Source organism: Mustela putorius, unplaced genomic scaffold, assembly GCF_011764305.1.
Source record: "Mustela putorius furo isolate JIRA1106 unplaced genomic scaffold, ASM1176430v1.1 tig00000228_pilon_pilon_pilon, whole genome shotgun sequence".
Lineage (NCBI taxonomy): Eukaryota > Metazoa > Chordata > Mammalia > Carnivora > Mustelidae > Mustela > Mustela putorius.
The window spans coordinates 7947878-7968347 of record NW_025421322.1 but is presented as its reverse complement, the minus strand read 5'-3'; the positions used below and the strand labels follow the sequence as shown (position 1 = coordinate 7968347).

The 20470-nt window shown below is 34.6% G+C and overlaps 1 protein-coding gene across 44 annotated transcripts in view; it reads right to left on the bottom strand.

The window, feature by feature from the left end:
• The window catches only part of RIMS2 (regulating synaptic membrane exocytosis 2), a 595904-nt gene that overhangs the window by 365167 nt on the left and 210267 nt on the right, over positions 1-20470 (bottom strand). For 5 of the 44 annotated variants that reach the window (XM_045078040.1, XM_045078029.1, XM_045078028.1 and 2 more), the window contains exon 1: positions 6852-7506. The exons of 28 other annotated variants lie outside the window; for them this stretch is intronic. In XM_045078040.1, the coding sequence (XP_044933975.1) occupies positions 6852-6973 (122 nt within the window). In that variant the 5' untranslated portion in view covers positions 6974-7506. Of the gene's footprint in view, positions 1-6851; positions 7510-20470 lie in introns of those variants that run through there. 11 more of the 44 variants (XM_045078019.1, XM_045078020.1, XM_045078025.1 and 8 more) reach the window with 5 other exon arrangements.

Sequence of the window (20470 nt, the reverse complement as noted above, 5' to 3'; positions counted from 1 at the left end):
AATATGACCCATGCTTAAGAGAAAAAAGAATCAATGGAGACTGATCAAGAGATAACTTGGACGTCAAAATTAGGCAGAAAAGAATTTCAAAGCTAGATATGATAATTATGTTAAAGGAAGTGAAGGTAATAATGTTCATAACAAGAGAAAAGACAGGAAATCTCAACAGAGAAATAATCATAAATAACCTTCTGAGCAACACATAAGAGGACAGTTTCTTGACTTAGGAAGTGGCAAAAGTTTTTAGACAGTACACAAAAAGCAAAAACCCTGAGAGAAAAAAAAATTAATAAGTTATAGTTCATCAAAATTCAGACTTCTCCTCACCTAAAGCATTACTAAGAAAATCAACAAGCAAAAAATAAATAAATAAATAAATAAATAAATAACAGGGAAACCATAGAAGAAAATATCCATGGAGCATATATTTGAGAAGTGACTGATATCCAGGTAGATTACAAAAAACTTTTACAGTTCATTAAGAAAACAAAACCTAATTTTTTTAAAAAAATTGAACAGACAGTTCACAAAGGAGGATACACGACTCGCCAATGAACATATGAACATATTTTCCTGTATCAGGAAAATACAAAATCATAATCATAAGGAATTGCTATCTTACACTCACCAGAATGACAAAAATTAAAAATACACATCATCAAAGGTTGGACACTGTGTGGAACCACCAAAACTCTCAAACATATTTGGTGGAATTTAAAATGAACAACCCCTTTTTTAAATGGTCTGCATTCTAAAACTAAACATACATCTACCCTGTGATCCAAGAACTCTTCTTTTAGGTACCCATATAAAGGAATAAAAATACATATCCACAAAAAGAAGACTTAATTGAGAGTAGGAATATTTATAAATGAGATACTACTCAGCAATCAAAAAGGAAAAAACTACTCAGGCATGCAACAACGTGGATAAATATTTTTAAGTTACACTGATTAAAAGTCTTTTATAAAATAATCCATTCCATGTGACTTTAATTATATAAAGTTCTAGAATAGATATAGCTAGTCTATACTGAGAGAGAAAACAACGGGGCAGTATTTGGTTCTGGAGTTGGGGGAAGCTGGTATTGATGAGAAAGAAGCATGAGGGATATGGTAAGTGTTGGTAATCAGAGGTTAATAAATATATAGTCCTCTTAACTCAAGAACTCACAGTATAGTGATTTTACCAATACCACACAGCCAGTAAGTAGCAGACCTGAGATATGAACACAAGTTCCATGTTTAACACTACACAACATAAAGCTAAAACAGTATTGGAAAAATATTATAGAAAAGTCAGGCACAGATCAATTCCTGACTAAAGATGGCAGCTTTCCTTGCCATTTTTTCATTACCTCTATCTGTGATGTTTCAAAGGTCACACCATGAGATGGGAAGTTTCAAGAGATTGAAACAACAGGTCCTGGGTTGTTTCAGGTTGTTACAGGTCCTGCCTGTAAAAAGGCGGCTGAAAATTGTTTCTAGAACCTAATATGGATTCCTTGTCCCACTTTCTAAATTAGAGCTGCTGCTCTTTTACCTGCTTTACCTACTGAGTTACATTCTCAAGGAAGTATTCTCTGGTAAAAACAAAAGACAAACAAACAAAATAGCATAGTTTGAAAAACATTAGGTGAAAGGAAGCCATGTTTAATGGTTTTTCCCATTTTGCCCAAATAGAAGTGCCCACACACATTTTTGAGATATTTAAAACTTCTCAAATTTGGAAGCTTCACTCAATCAAAATATGGATCAGTTCTGGGAATTCTTTTTAATGTACACACGAAGCTTCATGTGGAACTGATAAGTGAATATGAAAACGGTAGCTCATAGCATGTATGAAATGAATTCATTTTAGTAACTGGTGAATAGTGCCAGCATTAACCAGAAAGTTCAATAATTATCTTGAGTTTTCTAAGATCCTTCATGATCACATAAAGCTAAAAAATAAAAAAGTACAGTTAACATTGACATATCAGTCATCAACAAAAACAGTAGTTTTATAAAAATGTTTCCAAAAAGAAAATATTTAAAGGCTGTATATCAGTGTCAGAATCTGTACCAATAACTGTGGTATACTGCTAAAGTCCACAGTAAATATTCTAGCAAAAATATATATGATACCCATTCATGGACCAAAAGTCATTTTGATTTGAAATAAATAAAAAGAGACCATTGTTAAGATTGGCTTTTATATCTATAATATATAATTATTAGTCTTATAATACTTAGTATGTATATTTAACAAGGTTAAAGAAATAGTGCGTGTGTGTGTTTGTGTACACACGTGCATGGTGTCTCAGACTACTGGAGGCTTTACACTTCAAAATAAAGACGGTTCATACAAAAATGTTCCGATAATGAAAATTCAATTGTGCGAATATCATACCAACTCCAAACAATGCATACTGTGCAGACGGCACTCTCCCAGCTATGAAAAGTAAGCATGCTGTTCTTTTCATGTCGAACTAGTCATTAATGTGCCATGATGAAAAACAGAGGTTTACGCCAAAAATCCTGAACACAAACTGATGGCTTCATTATAAACCAAAGCAATAGTAAATGCTATGTAAGGAACTAAATACTTGCCACCAAAAATACTACAAACTGAAGAATTAAACATTCATTTGCAAAATCAAATTTTATTTAATTAATATTAATGTTTTAGATCTGTGAGAATTCGTGAGTGGAAAAGAGGCCATTTGCCCTAGGTCATTTCAAACCTTCCATTTCATCTCTACGGAGTGGCCCTATAATTTATCAACAAATAGCAATGCTTTTGAGAAGTACTAACAATAATTAGTGGAAGATGGCAAGCATAAAATGGGGTTACTCCAGGCAAACCAGATCATATGGTCACCTTATTAGGAACTGAAAATACCAACAAATCCAAATATCTTTTGGTCTATTAAGTTCTTCGTAATCTTAATTGAAATACGGACGTCTGCCTATCTCATTAGATGTATATGGAAGGGAGAGAAAGACTGTCTTCAGCATCTCTTCTGACTAAATTCCAGGCTTATTATGCCCCTGTGTGGCCAGCCAGCACAGCAAATTCACTGCTACCCATTTACTTACAAAGAAAAAAATCACATCTGGGGGAAAAAAACCCAGAGATTTCTTCACCATACAAGAGAGATTACTAAAAATCAGGAAAATGGAAAAACGTGAAAAAAATTAAGTACATTCTTCTACAAGTTTTATCACAAAAGATAGTCATCCTTATCATGTATTTGAATACTGCTCAAAGCAATTGATTATTCAATGCAGTGAGCTGTTAAAAACCTATCTTCCAGCATCCCAATATTCACGTTTGCTTCCAAAGACAAGATTACAAAATTCAGGCTTCGTAATGAATTTAGGACTTGAGGATTTTTTTATTGGCAACAAAAGCAATTATCTTTGTATCTGATTAAATATTTAATTTGGAAAAGTGAGTTTATGGTAAGAAAACCTGATAACAAGAATTTAAATTAAAGTGGCATCTCTAGGGGCACCTGGGTGACACGGTGGCGTAAGCCTCTGCCTTCAGCTCAGGTCATGATCCCAGGGTCCTGGGATGGAGCCCTGCATTGGGCTCTCTGCTCAGCAGGGGCCCTGCTTCCTCCTCTCTCTGCCTCTGCATGTCACTCTGCCTACTTGTGATCTCTCTCTGTCAAATAAATAAATAAAATCTTAAAAAACAAAAAAAGTGGCATCTCATCAAAACCTGTCAAGTGGATTTATGTAGGATGCATACACTGATTTTTTTTTTCCTTGCCTTACCTTCAATGGTTTCATTTTAGCTGCAAAAGCACAGAGGATATCTTGCCCCCACCCTTATCCACTGAAATGGTACTCAAGAACCACAATGATGACAAAATAAGCTAAGAACTTTCAGTATGAAACATAAGAGAGAGTCATTCTATACGGCTTCCAACAACCAATCTGAAATATTCTAATGATTTTTATTCCTAAGTATATTTCAATTATTCATTTGATATTAAAATACTTTAACAATCTATAGTCATATACAGGTTAGTAATTTACTATCCATAAAATATTCCTGGTGTATTCAAAATCTTGGCTCTTTGACAAGTTGAAGCTGCCAATGGTTTTGGAGTAACTATTATGGGAGATTTCCATCTTTTAAGCTTTCATTGCTTATATGTCATAGAAGTAAACTGCCCTACCATCGGAAAACTGATGAAAGTTGGGTTGCAGATTTCAGGATATGATTAGTTATCTAGGGAAAGTCTCAAGAATATTATTTGAAAGTTCCCTCAATGATACATCGTCTACAATCAATGCATAGTACTAGTCTGGTAATTTCTCCTAGAAAGCAATTCAGAATAAAATATAATCTAACTGTCCATATCTATGATGTTCTTTTTTTCTATCAGTTTAAAGATCATACTTTATGTCACAACACAAATACTGAATGTTTCATCTGAACTAGTCCAAACAATCAAATGATTACTAAACATGTTATAACAACCAAAACGGCTATTTCCAAAGAGATAGTTACATAATTGATGCTCAAATCTCAAGATCATTAACGTCCAGTCCACAAGGTTGAAAGGCTCACTTATTCAGAAAGATTTTTAAAGTTGTAAGACCACATCTTCTGATGACATACTAGGATCATTATTTTTCTAAGACTTTTCCCTCAAGAATGATCTTTTTTAGTCTACATCTTACTTTCTAATTCAATGCTAACTGAAATGTTGATGTAGGGGCATTTGTATTTCTTTAAAGAATCCAAGCAGAGAAAGAGTTCTAAAGGACCACTTATGTCGCATCTGAACACAAAGTAACTAAAACGTTAAAATATGTGGGGGCTTTGAGAGTTATATAAACTTATTTTCACTCTTCCTACTTCTAATATAATTATTTGTATAGCTGGTTTTGACTGAATTTAAAAGTAAATCGATCAGTTGATTATTTATGAAAATCAATAGATTTGCACATGAAGAAACATCATGTTTTTTGAAGACTAAGAAGTTAAGAACATATAAAGCAGGCATATTTTCCCCCTAAACCAGTATAAGTTTTTTATTGATTAAGTGGCAGTTTCATATAATCTTAGATTTTAAAAAAATCAAAGCAAGTTAAATGAGACTGGTCTTACAGAAGCATCAGAAACTTCGCATTTTTAACATTTAATTGCAGCAACATAAAATGCTAGATTTTTAATAATGAGAGCAATGCAATCATTAAGCATGCAACAATAAAAGAAACTTGGAGCTAAAACAAAAGCATAGTGATGGGGATCCACAATCCCGTCAAAATATAGATATTTTCATATTTTAAAACTAAAATTTCCTTTAAAACTTATTCCATGCCATACTGTTCACACACAATTTCTAATGTGAATATGCACCCAGACCTAATATTTTTAAACACATAAATTCTTAGCACTGGAAAAAAAAAAAGAGAGAGAGAGGAACTAAGCAAAGAGAAGATTTATAAAGGATGAGTACAAATCCTAAAACTCTGGTAGTTTCAGGTCATGGAAATTTTAAGAAAGCCATACTGCCTCTTCTATTTAAATAAAACATGCAATACAGATTATTTCTACCATAAATTACAGACACTCAAGCCTCAAGTGATATATTACTAAATTTAAAAACCTAATATCTTAAAAAATAGAAAGCCTATTACAGAATATCACAGCATTTCATACACCGTTATATACTTTATCTAAAAACTAAACAAAAAATTAGCCAACTGAATAGAACTGTACTGAGGAAAGAAGTGAAATTTTATTAAAAAAACAAGATGTTATTCCATATTCGGTAAAAGGGTCATAGATATATTTATCATCAGTAAACATTTTAAATGCCAGCAAATTTTAAAAGCTTCTTCTTCATTTGCTAAAGTAAGACACATACTGTGTAATAGGGTTTTTAAAAAATCTCTAAATAAGCTGCCTCACATTGTTCAGAGGAGAGCAGCAAAACCATTCAATATTCTATGCACTATTAGCTCTCCCTCAATTTCCAGAAGGTTTTAGTGCATTATTATCATGTTCAAAGAATTTCTTTCTTAGGCTTTCTCCATGTATATTTAGTTAAAATGGGATCTTTTCCATAGGAGGTATATAACATTAGAAATTCTCACAACGCAAACAACTGGATAATAAAATTGCATTTTAAAAGCCTTCTTTAATAGGCTCTCTCTTTTAGTGTAAGCCAGAGAAACCGTCTAAAACATATGTTCCTAATTTAACAATCTTCACACACACACACACACACACACACACACACACACACACACACAAAATGATGAGGTTGAAAAAGCAATAGGAATTTACAACAAAGCATCCTTTCAAACTAGCCAGCCAAATACAAAGCATTATTAGCAGTTTGATAATATAGCTTGTTTAAAAGTGATTATTGATCTACCCTGCATAGAGAAATGTCTCAGACCCAGGAAACATCTTCCGCATGTTTTACAAGGAGCATGCATGACTGCTAATTCACATTTTCCAACAAATCACATATGATTATATATCCCCGTCCCTATATATGCATTGTAATCACTGCCATGATCACAATGAGAAAAAAAATATATCAGGCATTTTAAGTTAATCATCTTATTTATTAGAAAATGAAATCATGAAGCAGCCTGTATTATGTTTCAGAGGTCAAACTAGTTAAATTTAAGATGCTTTCGGCACCTGGAAGTAAGCTTATTTTCCTTCCTGAAATCAATTAAGAAGAATACTGTATAAAATTTTGTATGTATGGTAAAAAGACAACACCCTCATAATACTAACATTTCAACACAGAACCATTTTTATAGACATATAAGATTATTATTCTGGAAATATCAATGCCAAAAGAAATATACTTGAGCTTTACTCACCTTGCATTGTTCAGCGTTTGTCCAAAAAGCTCATTTTGTAAAATATTTGGTGGGGATGAGAAAACCCCATGAAAATGAGATAAAACAGAATTGCAGACCTGGCGCAATGTCTCAAATTGCATTTTCTTTCTTTTTTTCCCCCCTTCTCTTATTTTTCCTTACCACCTGTCTTTAAAGTCATCTATTTGCAGACACCATCAAATAAAAACATGCCAATCAAGTTCCATATTTCTCCTGCGCTCTGTAGAAACTGTGCTTCAATGAGCAGAGGTGGACAGTTAATTGTACAGTCATTATTCTTCTAATTCAGTCGTGGAAGATTCAGTACCCGTACAGCTTTCGGCTTTCTCCTGACTGTAGCAAGAATTCTAAACAGCAGTAAGCTTTTTGGGCATTCCCAGCTGAAGTGTGAAGCTGAGCTGCTTTCATGTACTCTACTCATATTTCTCTAAGCCTATTAAAAACACGCGATGACTAGATGCTGTCGTCAGGAGTTTCAGCACATCTGGCTGCCAGCAATAAAATCTCAGAAGTAATAAAAACGGGGACAAGGTATCTTCTCAATGTTACTACTGGGGAAGAGGAAGAGGAATTATGCATTTCCCAACCCTTTCGTCTTTCCCTGAAAAACGAGTAACCCCAGCAACAGAGTATGTCGGTCTCTTCACTGTGAAGGCTGCTGCATAGGACAGAGAACACTCTAAAAATAAGTGGTATAGCCTTCTTTTGATATCACGGAGCTATAAAAATACGACAGACAATAGAGCTTTCATTGCCTGCATTTATAATGCTGTGCTTCCAAAGAGACATCTGGAAAACTTCCCCGTCTTAATTTCTTAGTTAATTTTAAAATGTCTTCATTTTATTCTTAAAGTAAAGTGAGTGATGTTCAATCCAATCCCTTTCTAAGGGGCCAACGTAGTGACTACATGATTATTTGTGCGAAGAACTGTGTGGATAGGGAAAAAAAAATTATACTCTCTCAATTAAAATTTACTTAAGCAGCACACATTGAATATGAACTTCCCCACAATTTTAAAACACACACACACACACACACAACTAAGCCCAGAAAGACTTTATGGACTATTATTAACTTATTTCAGTAAGTGGCGGTCAAATAGCATTTTTCAGAAAAGAATACTTCCTGAGGGCTCCAATTGTCTTAAAGTGCCCCAGATCACCATCCATTCTCAAAAGAATAATTCTGATTGAGATAAAATCTGAGGTTATCCTATTTCCAGGTGCATCCATCTTTCCACAAAAGATGCTCTGACAGTCATGTGTAAACCAAAGTTTAAAAATCAACTCCATCACAGAGACAATTAATACATTTATTAATTTTGAACTGCTCCTAAACCACATTTCTATAACAGATATATCCCTTTTAGCCCTTTTTTACCTCAACTTTTAGCTTTAACCTGTTCTAGTCCCTTCCACACACATGCCACTATCAATAACTAGGCACTTAGATACACTAAGAAGTTTTTTTAAAAACTGGTGAGTTCTTTGTTGACATGAACAAACACGTCCCAAACAAGTAACACAAAATAAAGATGTAACAATATAAATTTTTTAATGATACAAAACAAACATGCAATCATATGCCTTTAAAATAACTAATTCATTGCTTTTAGAAACTGAGATGTTCCATTATGGATTTGTCCTCAACCAAGAGGGCTTGTTACTTATTGTTTTATATTTTTATGGGTGCCTATTAATCTATTGATGAAACATAATAATCACAATGTATTTTTGTTCTATTTTTGTACTTCTATATTTTAATTTTTCAATTAGATCTTTAATTTTTTAAAGATTTATTTATTTGAGAGAGAAAGTATGAGTGAGAGCATGAGCAGGGGGGATGGTCAGAGGAAGAGGGAGATGCAGGTTTCCTGCTGAGCCGGGATCCCCAAGTGGGGCTCGATCCCAGGACCCTGTGATCATGACCTGAGCCAAAGGCAGACGCTTAACCGACTGAGCCACCCTGGAGTTCCAGGACTTCTAAATTTATTTTTTTTAATATTCAGATAATGTGACCAGGTTGTAATTCTACTATTGTTTTATAGATGAAAAGAAACAGAGGCTTTAAAGGATTAAAGATCACACAGCTTAGAAAAATAGAGTATTTGAAAAAGGTCTTTGCTTTGGACTTCATGTCACATGCTCCTTCCCTATCATTCTACCACCTATGTATGTACACAGATGGGCACACGCACACACACACACACTCACACACACACACCTATTTGTGAATAGATCAGTCTCTACACACGAATAGGAAAACTACCTGCCAGTGACCTAATGGAGAATATTTCAGTTAAAGCAAGCATCTCGGGGTGCCTGGGTGGCTCAGTGGGTTAAGGCCTCTGTCTTTGGCTCAGGTCATGATCCCAGCTTCCCAGAATTGAGCCCCACATGGGGCTCTCTTCTCAGCGGGGAGCCTGCTTCCCCCTCTCTCTCTGCCTACTTGTGATCTCTCTCTGTCAAATAAATAAATAAAATCTTTTAAAAAAAGAAAAAAGCAAGCATCTCAATTATTTTAACTCATAAGTAACTTTAAATAGGTTTCTTTCCATTAATTCAAAGAGAAGCAACCTGATGTGCTTCAAAATTTTAAGCCTCTGATCATGTTGATTTTTTACATCTATAAAAGGTCAACTTCTGTAAGTGAAAAAACATAGTTTTAAAATTCTTAATTTCCAAGCTTATACTATCTGTGATGAATATGTAATTTCTACGCTTATACTATCTGTGATGCATATATGTATGTATGTATATTTTTCCCCTTGGTGGGTAGATTCAATTTTTATAAATAATCAAAAGCCCTTTTGAAGTAAGTCTGTTAAATAAGAAAGTGATTACATTGCAAAACACTCTTTGTTGCTTTAAAAAAAAAAAAAAGTTTCCTTTGTTTCAAAAGAGGATCTGAAGGCAAGGGCATAGGGAGAGTTTCAAAATATGGTCTCAGCAATGAAAACATTACTGGAATGAACAGTTACATGACTTCTTTGAAAAACTAAAGAATATAGCAACTACCTTCCTGAGTCTTCTTTTTCAGCTCACACCTACTGGTCAGCTTTCTCTTAGCTCCTTCAACATTCTAAAAGTGATTTCTTCCACTTCCCCACCCTTACCAACTTTTCATCTGCTCCCATCAACCCTAAGGACTCACATGTCACCTTCTCAAGACTTTCTCTGACCTGGATTAGGTCCCCTATCATGCACTCTTGTCATACCCTGTATTTTTTCTTCATGTATTCGATAAAAGTGTCACTATATATTTACTTGAAAAAAAAAATGTTTAATGTCTTTCACCTCCAGTCGCATGAGATTAAGGCTCACATTTGTTTTATTCCAGCATAGTGCCTAGTAAAGAGTAAGTGCTCAATAAATATTTGTTGAATGAGCAGTTGCCTATATTTTATTGAAAAGGTAACTTTTAGTCACATCCCATAAGTGGGGTAGGAAACTGCTCAGAGCTCAATTTGATTCTTTGTTTCTGTGTTTATTTTAACCGACCACATCATATTATAAAATTCATAAATACAAGAGCAACCAATATTTGCAATCAAAAACATTGTGTAACTTGTTGGAATATCCTGAATATTTTAAGAATGTTTATAGCTAATATTTGTTTTACATTTTCTGTACACTTTAGGCCACATGTAACATAAATATTGGAGGCATCTAGGAGGAGAGAAAGAACATGGCACTGGAGTTTAATGGACTGGTTTAAGCATTAACTCCAAGCCTAACCTTAGGACATTGGCTTTATATATCTGGGCTATGGTTTCTTCAAGCTTCGTCATTTGCCTCATAGGGTTATTATTGTATTTCAACATGTAATGTATATAAATATATTTCATAAACTCTAAAGTACACAGTCATTGGAAGTAACCTCACTATGCTACCAAAGGGACCAACTTACTGGAACCTTTAACCAAATTAAAGGAACCAAATTACTGGAAAAGATTCTAACAATTATTGTCAGATATCATTTATTTATCATATTTACTCATGCGTTTCTTGGTGCAGTTATTCACCAATTTCTTTGTGCAAGGCTCTATCTCTCTGTTAGAAACTGATGGATACAATGCTTACATTTACCTCTTTCTGGGAAAATTAGATAATTAGCTCTATATTTACACTGAGTCCAGCAGAGAGGCATGATGTAGAAACTTGGCTGTACTATTAGAATCTTTAGCACCTCACTGGTAATGAAAAGCTAATTAGAGTTCTCCCAAAAGAAGAGGTGTTAAGAAACTTCTAGCAGCAAAGGCAATTTTATTAAAGAAGATATCTAAAAGGTTCGCCAACATCTGAAAGAGGGTAATCTAAGTTATCAAAAGAATTCAAAGGAAAATAATAACAATGTGGTATTGGCCTTTAAATTGGCAAAGTATTGGCCAGAGGGTCAGAGAATGGGCACACTTTCATACTACATTACTGGTAGAAATATACACAGGTAGAGCCATTCTAAGAAATACTTAGTAATATGTACCAAAAACTTTAAAAGTGTTCAAAATCGGGAAGAATAAACACAAAAATGTTAATATTGATTATATCTGAGAACATCACAAATTTTTTTTCTTCACTATATGTCTTTATCAGTTAGCCACAAGAAACGCCCAAAGTTTAATCCCTCTACAAATGGACAAATCTACAACTGCAATGAAATCATAACCATACATATTAAGTATGATGTTAGCTCATGAAATTTTTCTTAGCAATGCTCAAATAAAGCAAATACAAGATTATTAGTTTTCAAACAATTAGCTATATCCATTAGCAAAGGTATTCTCTTCTTTATCAGTAAGTTCCTAAAATTCTGTAATAACTCAAATTGTTAAATAGTATTATGAAACATCTAAATGAGAGGAGGAGAAAAAAACAGCACTAACATGTTTTCATCATCCTCAAAAATACTGAAGTATAAGATCTTAAAAATTAAAATTACTTAAGAGTCTTGGTTTACAAATGCCTGATGGTTGTGAACTAAATGTCTTAAGAAATTTAACACAAACTCAAAATTAAATGAAGGAATAAAAACTGAGAACTTACTCCCTTCTAAATGAATAACAATACAAGCCTCTTAATAAAGCTTAATCACTCATGACATATTTCAATTTCATAATTTTAACAATGTCTGGGCTTATTTTGAATTTTTAAGAGTACAAAAATATGTCTATTAAAATCCTCCACACATGTAAGCATTTAAATATAACTAATCAATTACTAAAATGATATGATATATAATATATACAATCCATAACAAAAATCCCTGAAATGTTTTCAAGGAAGTTTTCATTTTCTCAAAAAAACACATCTGTAGTTCTCTCTATATAATTGGAACAACTGCATTATCTCTTCTGTTGCATTATTCTTGTTCCATTGACTATTTGAAGCATCTGACTGATTAAAAATCTAAGGCTATATATAAGAAAGATGGTCCAGAGGACAAGTGTCTTCATATGTTTTGCAAATTAATGTCATGCATCATAAATATTTCCCTGAGGCAAGACCATAGAACCATTCATCCTCAGGGATAACAAATAAGCAAATAAAAGGCAGATGATGAAATTTTTGAACAAAAGTAGAAAGAAAAAGGCACTCAAATGTTTGGTAGAATTCCCCTCGGAAGCCATCTGGCCCCAGACTTTTGTTTTTTGGGAGGTTTTTGATTACTGCTTCAATTTCATTACTGGTTATTGGTCTATCCAGGTTGTCTATTTCTTCCTCTTTCAGTCACAGTAGTTTGTAAGTTTCCAGCAAGGCATCCATTTCTTCCAGGTCACTTACTTTGTTGGCATACAGGTGCTGGTAATAATTTCTAATAATTGTTTCTATTTCCCTTTGTTTTAGTCGTGACCTCTCCCCTTTCATTCATGATTTTTTATTAATTTGGGCCCTTTCTCTTTTCTTTTGGATAATTTTGGCCAGTGGTTTATTGATCTTATTAATTCTAGTTTGATTGATAGATCTAATTAATTCTAGTTTGATTGATCTGTTCTACTGTTTTTCTGGTTTCTATTTCATTGATCTCTGCTCTAATCTTTATTATTTCTCTTCTCCTTCGTGATTTAGGTTTTATTTCCTATTCTTTCTCCAGCTCCTTTAGATGCAGGGTTAGCTTGTATATGTGGGATTTTTTGAAAGAGGCTTGGATGGCTATGTATTTTCCCCTTAGGATTGCCTTTGCAGTATCCCATAGGTTTTGGATCGATGAGGAAAAGGCATTCAATAAAGGTAAATTGGCCTGTACTTCAACTAAGGGTGGGCAGTATATGGTATATCCAGGGATGAAAGAGAGAAAGAATGGCCCAGACTTAAATCAACACACTACAGGTCTAGAGATTTCAATAAAATTAGAAAAGAGTGGAGTTCAAAATACCAACAGCAGTTTTCATAATAAATTTTTTTTAAAGATTTTATTTATTTATTTGACAGAGAGAGAGATCACAAGTAGGCAGAGAGGCAGGCAGAGAGAGAGGGGAAGCAGGCTCCCCACTGAGCAGAGAGCCCAATGCGGGGCTCGATCCCAAGACCCTGAGATCATGACCTGAGCCGAAGGCAGAGGTTTAACCCGCTGAGTCACCAGGTGCCCCGTAAGTTTTTAAAATGTGTTGATACTGTTTTTTTCTGAAATACGAAGAAGTTCTGTAGTATTTCCTGGGGGTTGAACTCTATATTATCTGTCCCTAAGTTTTGGCCATTGCTAAAGAATAGACTCCTAGCAGTTCCTATCATCTAATACGTAAAGGAAAAGGGGGACATGGTGAAAGCATCCATAAATGTAAGAGCCCCACCGTCATTATCATCTCTCTGACTCCTCTTTCTAGGCCAGAAATATGAGGGTTAATCCTACTATGCTTGGCTCAAGCTGCATTATTATGAGAGGTATTATAGAGTTGCTTCAAGAGTCCAGTGCCAAGTAGCTCTTACTAGAGTAGTTCCCACACTTCCTAGCTGGCAGTAATAAAAATTTCTTTTTCATTGGACACAAGAGTCAGACCTAGATTTAAGTTCCAGAATGAAAATATCCAGAGTGATTTTATCTAATCTGACACCAAGAGACTCTACCTGTTAGAAGAAAGAGAACTAAGATCTCTGAAAACACAATTTGGTTAAGTCCCTCCAGTATATATCTCCTTGATAACTGTCAAGAGAATCACTGGAAGCAGCACAACAATTTCAGGGAGTTATATCAGTAGAAGAGCCAACTCAATCTCCAATAGCTACATTCACCAGGAAACACAGTATAAGAAATGTTTATAGCTTTGGGACTCCAAGCATCGCACCTAAGCTTGCAAACTGAATGCCCACTGTTATTACGTGAGAATCAGAAATAATAGTCATTGGCATAATTATAAATTTGTTTTAGGTAATTTGGGACCAAATGCAACACTATGAAATAGTACTGGTCTCTAAGAGTTCCCATCCACAATTCCTTTCTTTCATGTAATTTCCTTCTACTCATTACATTATGAGCAAATGGAAACATCATAAATACAGCAAGATATTATCTCACTACATATGGATGCAGGGAAAATCAATTAAGAAACTAAAGCATTAGTCAAAGTAAGATATTAGTTGGCTTGGATTAAAATGATTACAGTATGATGCAAAGAAAGACTAAAAGGTAGATGTTGAATCAACAGGACATAATTATTGATTTGCCACAGGGATGGGAGATAGTGTATGAAGGTCAAGAGTAGAGTCAAAAATGACTCTCAGATTTCTCCCTTAAGTAACCAAGCAGATAGTTTTAAAATTTGCTGAGATAGAAAATGCTAAAGGAGGAGCAGACTGAGGGAGAAGGATAAGGAAGATGATGAGTTGTTGAATTTAAGAAGCACGCAAGATAGCTAAAAAAGCAAATAAGTAAGCAATGGGACATGTCACTCTAGAGTTTAAAAGAGCGTTCTCATCTAAAGATATAAATTCAGGAAGCATCAGCATGTTAGTAATGATTTCAATCAAGTAAGTAAATGAGATTACACAAAGAGAAAGTTCAAAATGAAAAGAGGAAAAAAGAAGTTTAAGACAGAACACAGGGGAACTTAGTTCCACATTAAGCCATCAAGTAAAGAAGCAAGCAAAGGAGAAAGAGAAGGAACAAGCACAAAAGTAGGAGGCAAATCAGGAGAGTATGGTGGCCTAGACGCCAATAAAAAGCAGTTTTAAGAAGAATAGTATCATCAAGTCTCTGTTACATAATTGTCGTCTGGAATTTGAATAATTACCATTTGTGACCCTGAGCTTCAAACTAATTCTGAAAAGAGCTCTTTTGGCCTGAAATCACTCATTCCATAGGACCAGACCCTTTCTTCCCTTGGTGAAAGATATGCAAACAAAATTTTTAGTCTTGGTTCAGGCAAAGCAGACAACTTTATGTAAATAAACTCATGCAGACCTACAATATCTTGATCCACTGTTTCCAACTTAAAAACACAACTAGATATGCCTGGCTCTTAAAAATGAACCAAATCAAGATTAATCAGAGAACCCAGCTACTTCTGAGTGACGGTGATTAAGCACCAAATTTGAAAGTAGAAAGGAAAAGAAACTATAAACCAAACAAGACTCATTCTATCAATTTTCCATCTAGTTTTCCCTTTTCCTCACAAGTATCTTCTTAAAATAGCTGGTTTATGTATTATTGAATCTAGTTTAAAAGGCTCTTGGTTCTAATGATATTTGTCATGATGAAGAAAAACATTTATTTTACATGTGAATCAAGTCAACAGTGATCTTATTACTATGTTATTTCCTATCTTAAAAGATCCTCCCTCGATCCCACATTCCTTTCTAGGGACTGCTCCATTTTTACAATCCTCTTCACAACAAAAGCTCTTCTAGGAGTTGTCTGTAGTTACCATGTCTACATCCTCATTGCACATCCTCCTTTCAATTCCAACTCTGATACTCCCACCAAGATAGTTCTCACCAATGACTTCCATGTTGCCAAATTCAAATGTAATTCTGTTCTTTTCTCTTTTTTTGAAGTTTTTTTTTTAATTCCACTAAGTTAACATACAGTATTACATTACAATCATCTCTGTTCTTTTCTTAATATGGACTTTAACTTGACTTCCTTCCATAGCATTTGATACGGATACTATGCTATCCATGGCCCTTTAACCATTTTAAAGTTCCTCTGTTCTTGAAACACATTCTCCTGATTTTCTTCATGCTCCGTGGCAATTTTTTTCTCAGTGTCTTTTGCTAGCTCTTACTCTTCTCTTCGACCTCTAAATGTTAGGAACATCCAAGGCTCTATTGTGACTATGTTATGGACCTCTTCTGTTCATTTTTTTTTTTTTTTAAGTAAACTCTACCCTAGCATGGGGCTTGAACACATGACTTCAAGTTCAAGAGTTGCCTGCTCTACCAACTGAGCTAGGCTGGCGCCTCAACATCTTCTGTTGTTTAATCTACACACTCTCCCTAGGTGTCTTAGATCCATAGTCTTAAATAACTTGTATGTGTTGTACCTTTGTCCTTAACTTCCCCTAGAACTCTAAACTGATATAACTGTCTATGAACTTGATTGACATCTCCAAATGGAAATCAAAAGGTCATCTCAAATATATGACCAAACAAAATTTCTGATTTCCTCATCCAAATCTGTTCTTCCTCAGTTTTTCCTTTCTTGGAACAACACCATGATTTATCTAGGAATTATCCCTGATAACTTTTTCTTTCATACTCGACTACCCACTTCAGTCAGTAGGTTCTGTCAATTCTACCTTTAAAATGGAACACGAGTCCATGAAAATTTCCATCTTTCCACTACAATACAAAGTTAAGCTACCAGCATCTCTCCTGGACTACTTCAGTAGGCTCCCAATTTCTCTGTGCATCAATACTTGTTCTCTACAACCATTCTCCACACATCAGAATGACCATACAAAAACATTAATAATGTTATGTCCCTTCCATGTTTAATCCTTACAATGACATCTTATCACATTTAAAACAAAATCTAAACTCCCTCATTTTACAGAAAGTGACCTACATTTTTGTTGTTGTGTTCAAGTGGTTGGTGACAAAGTTAGAATGAACATCCACATCTCCTTACAAGTCCAGTGCTCCTCACACAGTATTACCATGTCTCTGTCAGTCAGCAACTTCTCGTGAATGTTCTCATTTAAAATGTAAGCTAATTTTGCCGTTTATAAGTGTCCCCAGAATGCAAAAAAGAAAAGATGATGTGAAAACACAAATAAAAAGATCAATGTAGGCTTGGACATAAACATAATTCCAAAATCTCCTAGTTTTTGAGGTAGTAAAACACAAAGATCCACCAAAACACTGGATCAAAATATATTCAGGTAGGAAAGGGAATATACCAATGAAAAAAATCAAATTTTCATAATCCTCTTCTACTCACATGACTCTAATTCTTCTTAAGCAAAGTTGACTATAGGAAAGTGGTTTTCTACCACTTTTTCAGTGCTTCTAAATCATACCTCAAAATTTTCAATCATGTCAAATAATTTACATAAGCAAATTTCAGATACATATCACAGAATATATATATCTGAAAAGGGCAAAACAATTTTATCCCACAAGTTCGAGTATATGGGTTCTGAAGTCTTGCAGCCATGAAAAATACAAACTTCTGAGAAAGGTAAATAAGATTTGTCAATTCTGCTCTATCAACACCCATCAATTCTCATGCAGAGAAAAGGAAGACTAAAATAGTTAAAGCGATTGGATAAACAGAAAACTCAGTAAGAATTTGAAGATATTACTGAGGAAAAGTAAATTGAAAACTAACATCTAAGAAATAGACAAAAAAAAATGTTCAGGTGAAAATACGTAAAAAGAAAGAACTGAAAAGAAAAAAATTGAAGGGGGTTGTATTAGTAGAGAAAGGGAGGTCACCCTTAAGTTTAATTTTCCAGCTCAAGCACTGTGTAATTATGTAAGCACAGTAAGAACTGTTCCACCAATAACCTTCAAACTAACCTTGAAAGACCTTTCCAGACGAAGAAAACTTTGTTTTCTCAAAACTTCCAACTAGCATCTTTTGGGTGTATTATCACAGAAATAAAAACAGTTGGTTATAAGTAACAACAATTTTTATTCTCTACACTATTTATTTTTGCTGCACTATTTCTTTGAAAAAACTACAGTAGCCACAGATTACCAAAGAAGAAATCCATATGATCTGTATTAATGTTCCTAAAAACAAACTGTGTCCCAAATCTTGGGACAATAGCGATTTATCATGTACTGAGCTATCTGGAAATGCATGAGACTAATTCTTTCTTCAGGATTCCTAAGGATAAAAGAGACCACACAATTCCTCAAGAAATTAAAAATAGAGATTCCCTATGACCCTGCAATTGCACTACTGGGTATTTACCCCAAAGATACAGATGTAGTGAAAAGAAGGGCCATCTGTACCCCTATGTTTATAGCAGCAATGGCCACAGTCGCCAAACTGTGGAAAGAACCAAGATGCCCTTCAATGGACAAATGGATAAGGAAGATGTGGTCCATATACACTATAGAGTATTATGCCTCCATCGGAAAGGACGAATACCCAACATTTGTAGCAACATGGACGGGACTGGAAGAGATTATGCTGAGTGAAATAAGTCAAGCAGAGAGAGTCAATTATCATATGGCTTCACTTATTTGTGGAGCATAACAAATAGCATAGAGGACAAGGGGTGTTAGAGAGGAGAAGGGAGTTCGGGGAAATTGGAAGGGGAGATGAATCATGAGAGACTATGGACTCTGTAAAACAATCTGAGAGGTTTGAAGCGGCACGGGGGTAGGAGGTTGGGGGAACCAGGTGGTGGGTATTAGAGAGGGCATGGATTGCATGGAGCATTGGGTGTGGTGCAAAAACAATGAATACTGCTATGCTGAAAATAAATTAATTAATTAATTTTTTGAAAAAGAGACCACACAATATTAAAACAAAAACACTTACAAGAAATACACACTAGTACCATAATTAAGTACTGCACTCATATATATACACAGGCAAAAATGGACATACACAATTAAAAATAGATAATTTCTATAAATTTCTTATAAGTTAAAAAAAATATTTTACAAACTCCTCCTGAGTTTTAAACTAAATCTCTCAGTGGCTACAACACTTTTGTGGGTAGAGGCTACAGTCAAAACTGCCAGGATCATTTCTGGAAAATTCCTGTCCCAATTCACTACGTATTAAACATATCCCTACCTAATCCTCCTAGAAACTAAAGTGAACAAAGATCTTTTGCATGTGTTTATCAAGAAGGGCAGAGAAAATAAACCACACGGACAAACTCAAGGGCAAAACCAGAAGTCAAGTGAAAAACAGGGAAAGAAACTAGTTTCGTATACTTTAGTTATCTTATACAATTATGTGTATAAACAATTAAATACTCTATTGGCAATGGAGTAAGAGATTAGTAAAAAAGTTATTCTCTAATTTAGCAACTCTCAAAAGTACAGTCTAATGACCAGGGGGATCCCCAAGATCCTTTCAGAGGATCTGCAGGGTCAGACTTATAGTCCTGATAATACTATTATTTCCTTTTGGACTCTCTTTTCTCATGGGTGTTAGGGTAGAGTCTTCCAGAGGCTAAATTATATACGGTATCTTAAGATACTAAACACAGAAGGAGATAAAAGAATCCAGCTGTCTTCTACTAAATCTGACATTAAAGAGATTTGCAAAAATGTAAAATAATAATGCCAATTTCCTTACTAAGTTTTTCTTTTCTTTTTGAAATATGTTGTGTTAATTCTCTGTTATAGCTGCAAAACACATCCTCACAATCATGGTGGCTTAAAAAAACATACATTTATTATCTTGCAGTTTCTGTAGATCAGGAACCCGAGTGTGGTTTTAAAGGGTACAATCAAGGAGTTGGCTGGACCATGTTTCCTTTGGAGCTCAGGGTCCTTTCCAAGCTCATGTGATTGTTGGCAAAATTTAGTTCCTTGTAACTCTAAGACTGAAGTCCCCTTTTCCTGCTCCCAGAGACTCTCCCATAGAGAGAGTCATTATCATTGTGGAATGACTACAATGATAATGACTACAATGATAATGACTACCATTATTCATGTTATTAAGTATTGATAAACTTGGATGCCTCAATCCTTAAACAATTAAAGAGATCAAATAGGAAAATATATCTTTTAACTTTATTTAAAGCTTCGATTCCAATTCTCTATTTTTGTTTTTTAACTCTGGTGAGATAATGCTTGTATGAGCCCTAGAAAGATTTTTCTTACATCTTAAACTTCAATATTCAGCATGACAAATCTGGCTCCTTAGTATCACTTGTCTTCCCCCTATGATCTTCCAAAGGCTCCCACCCAATTGTTTAATCCCAGCTGTTAGAGAGAGGAGCCTGCTTCCTCCTCTCTCTCTGCCTGCCTCTCTGCCTACTTGTGATCTCTCTCTGTCAAATAAATAAATAAACAAGAAATCCCAATTGTTTAATCTCTTACCGCATCAGCTACGAGATGAAAATATACAGTTAAAAAAAAAAAAGGAAGCAGTTATTTACCTCAAACCAGTGTCATTTATTACTACTTTATTTACTCGAGCAGAAGATCTAAAACACTTCTACACTCACCAATCCTTGCCTGCCTTA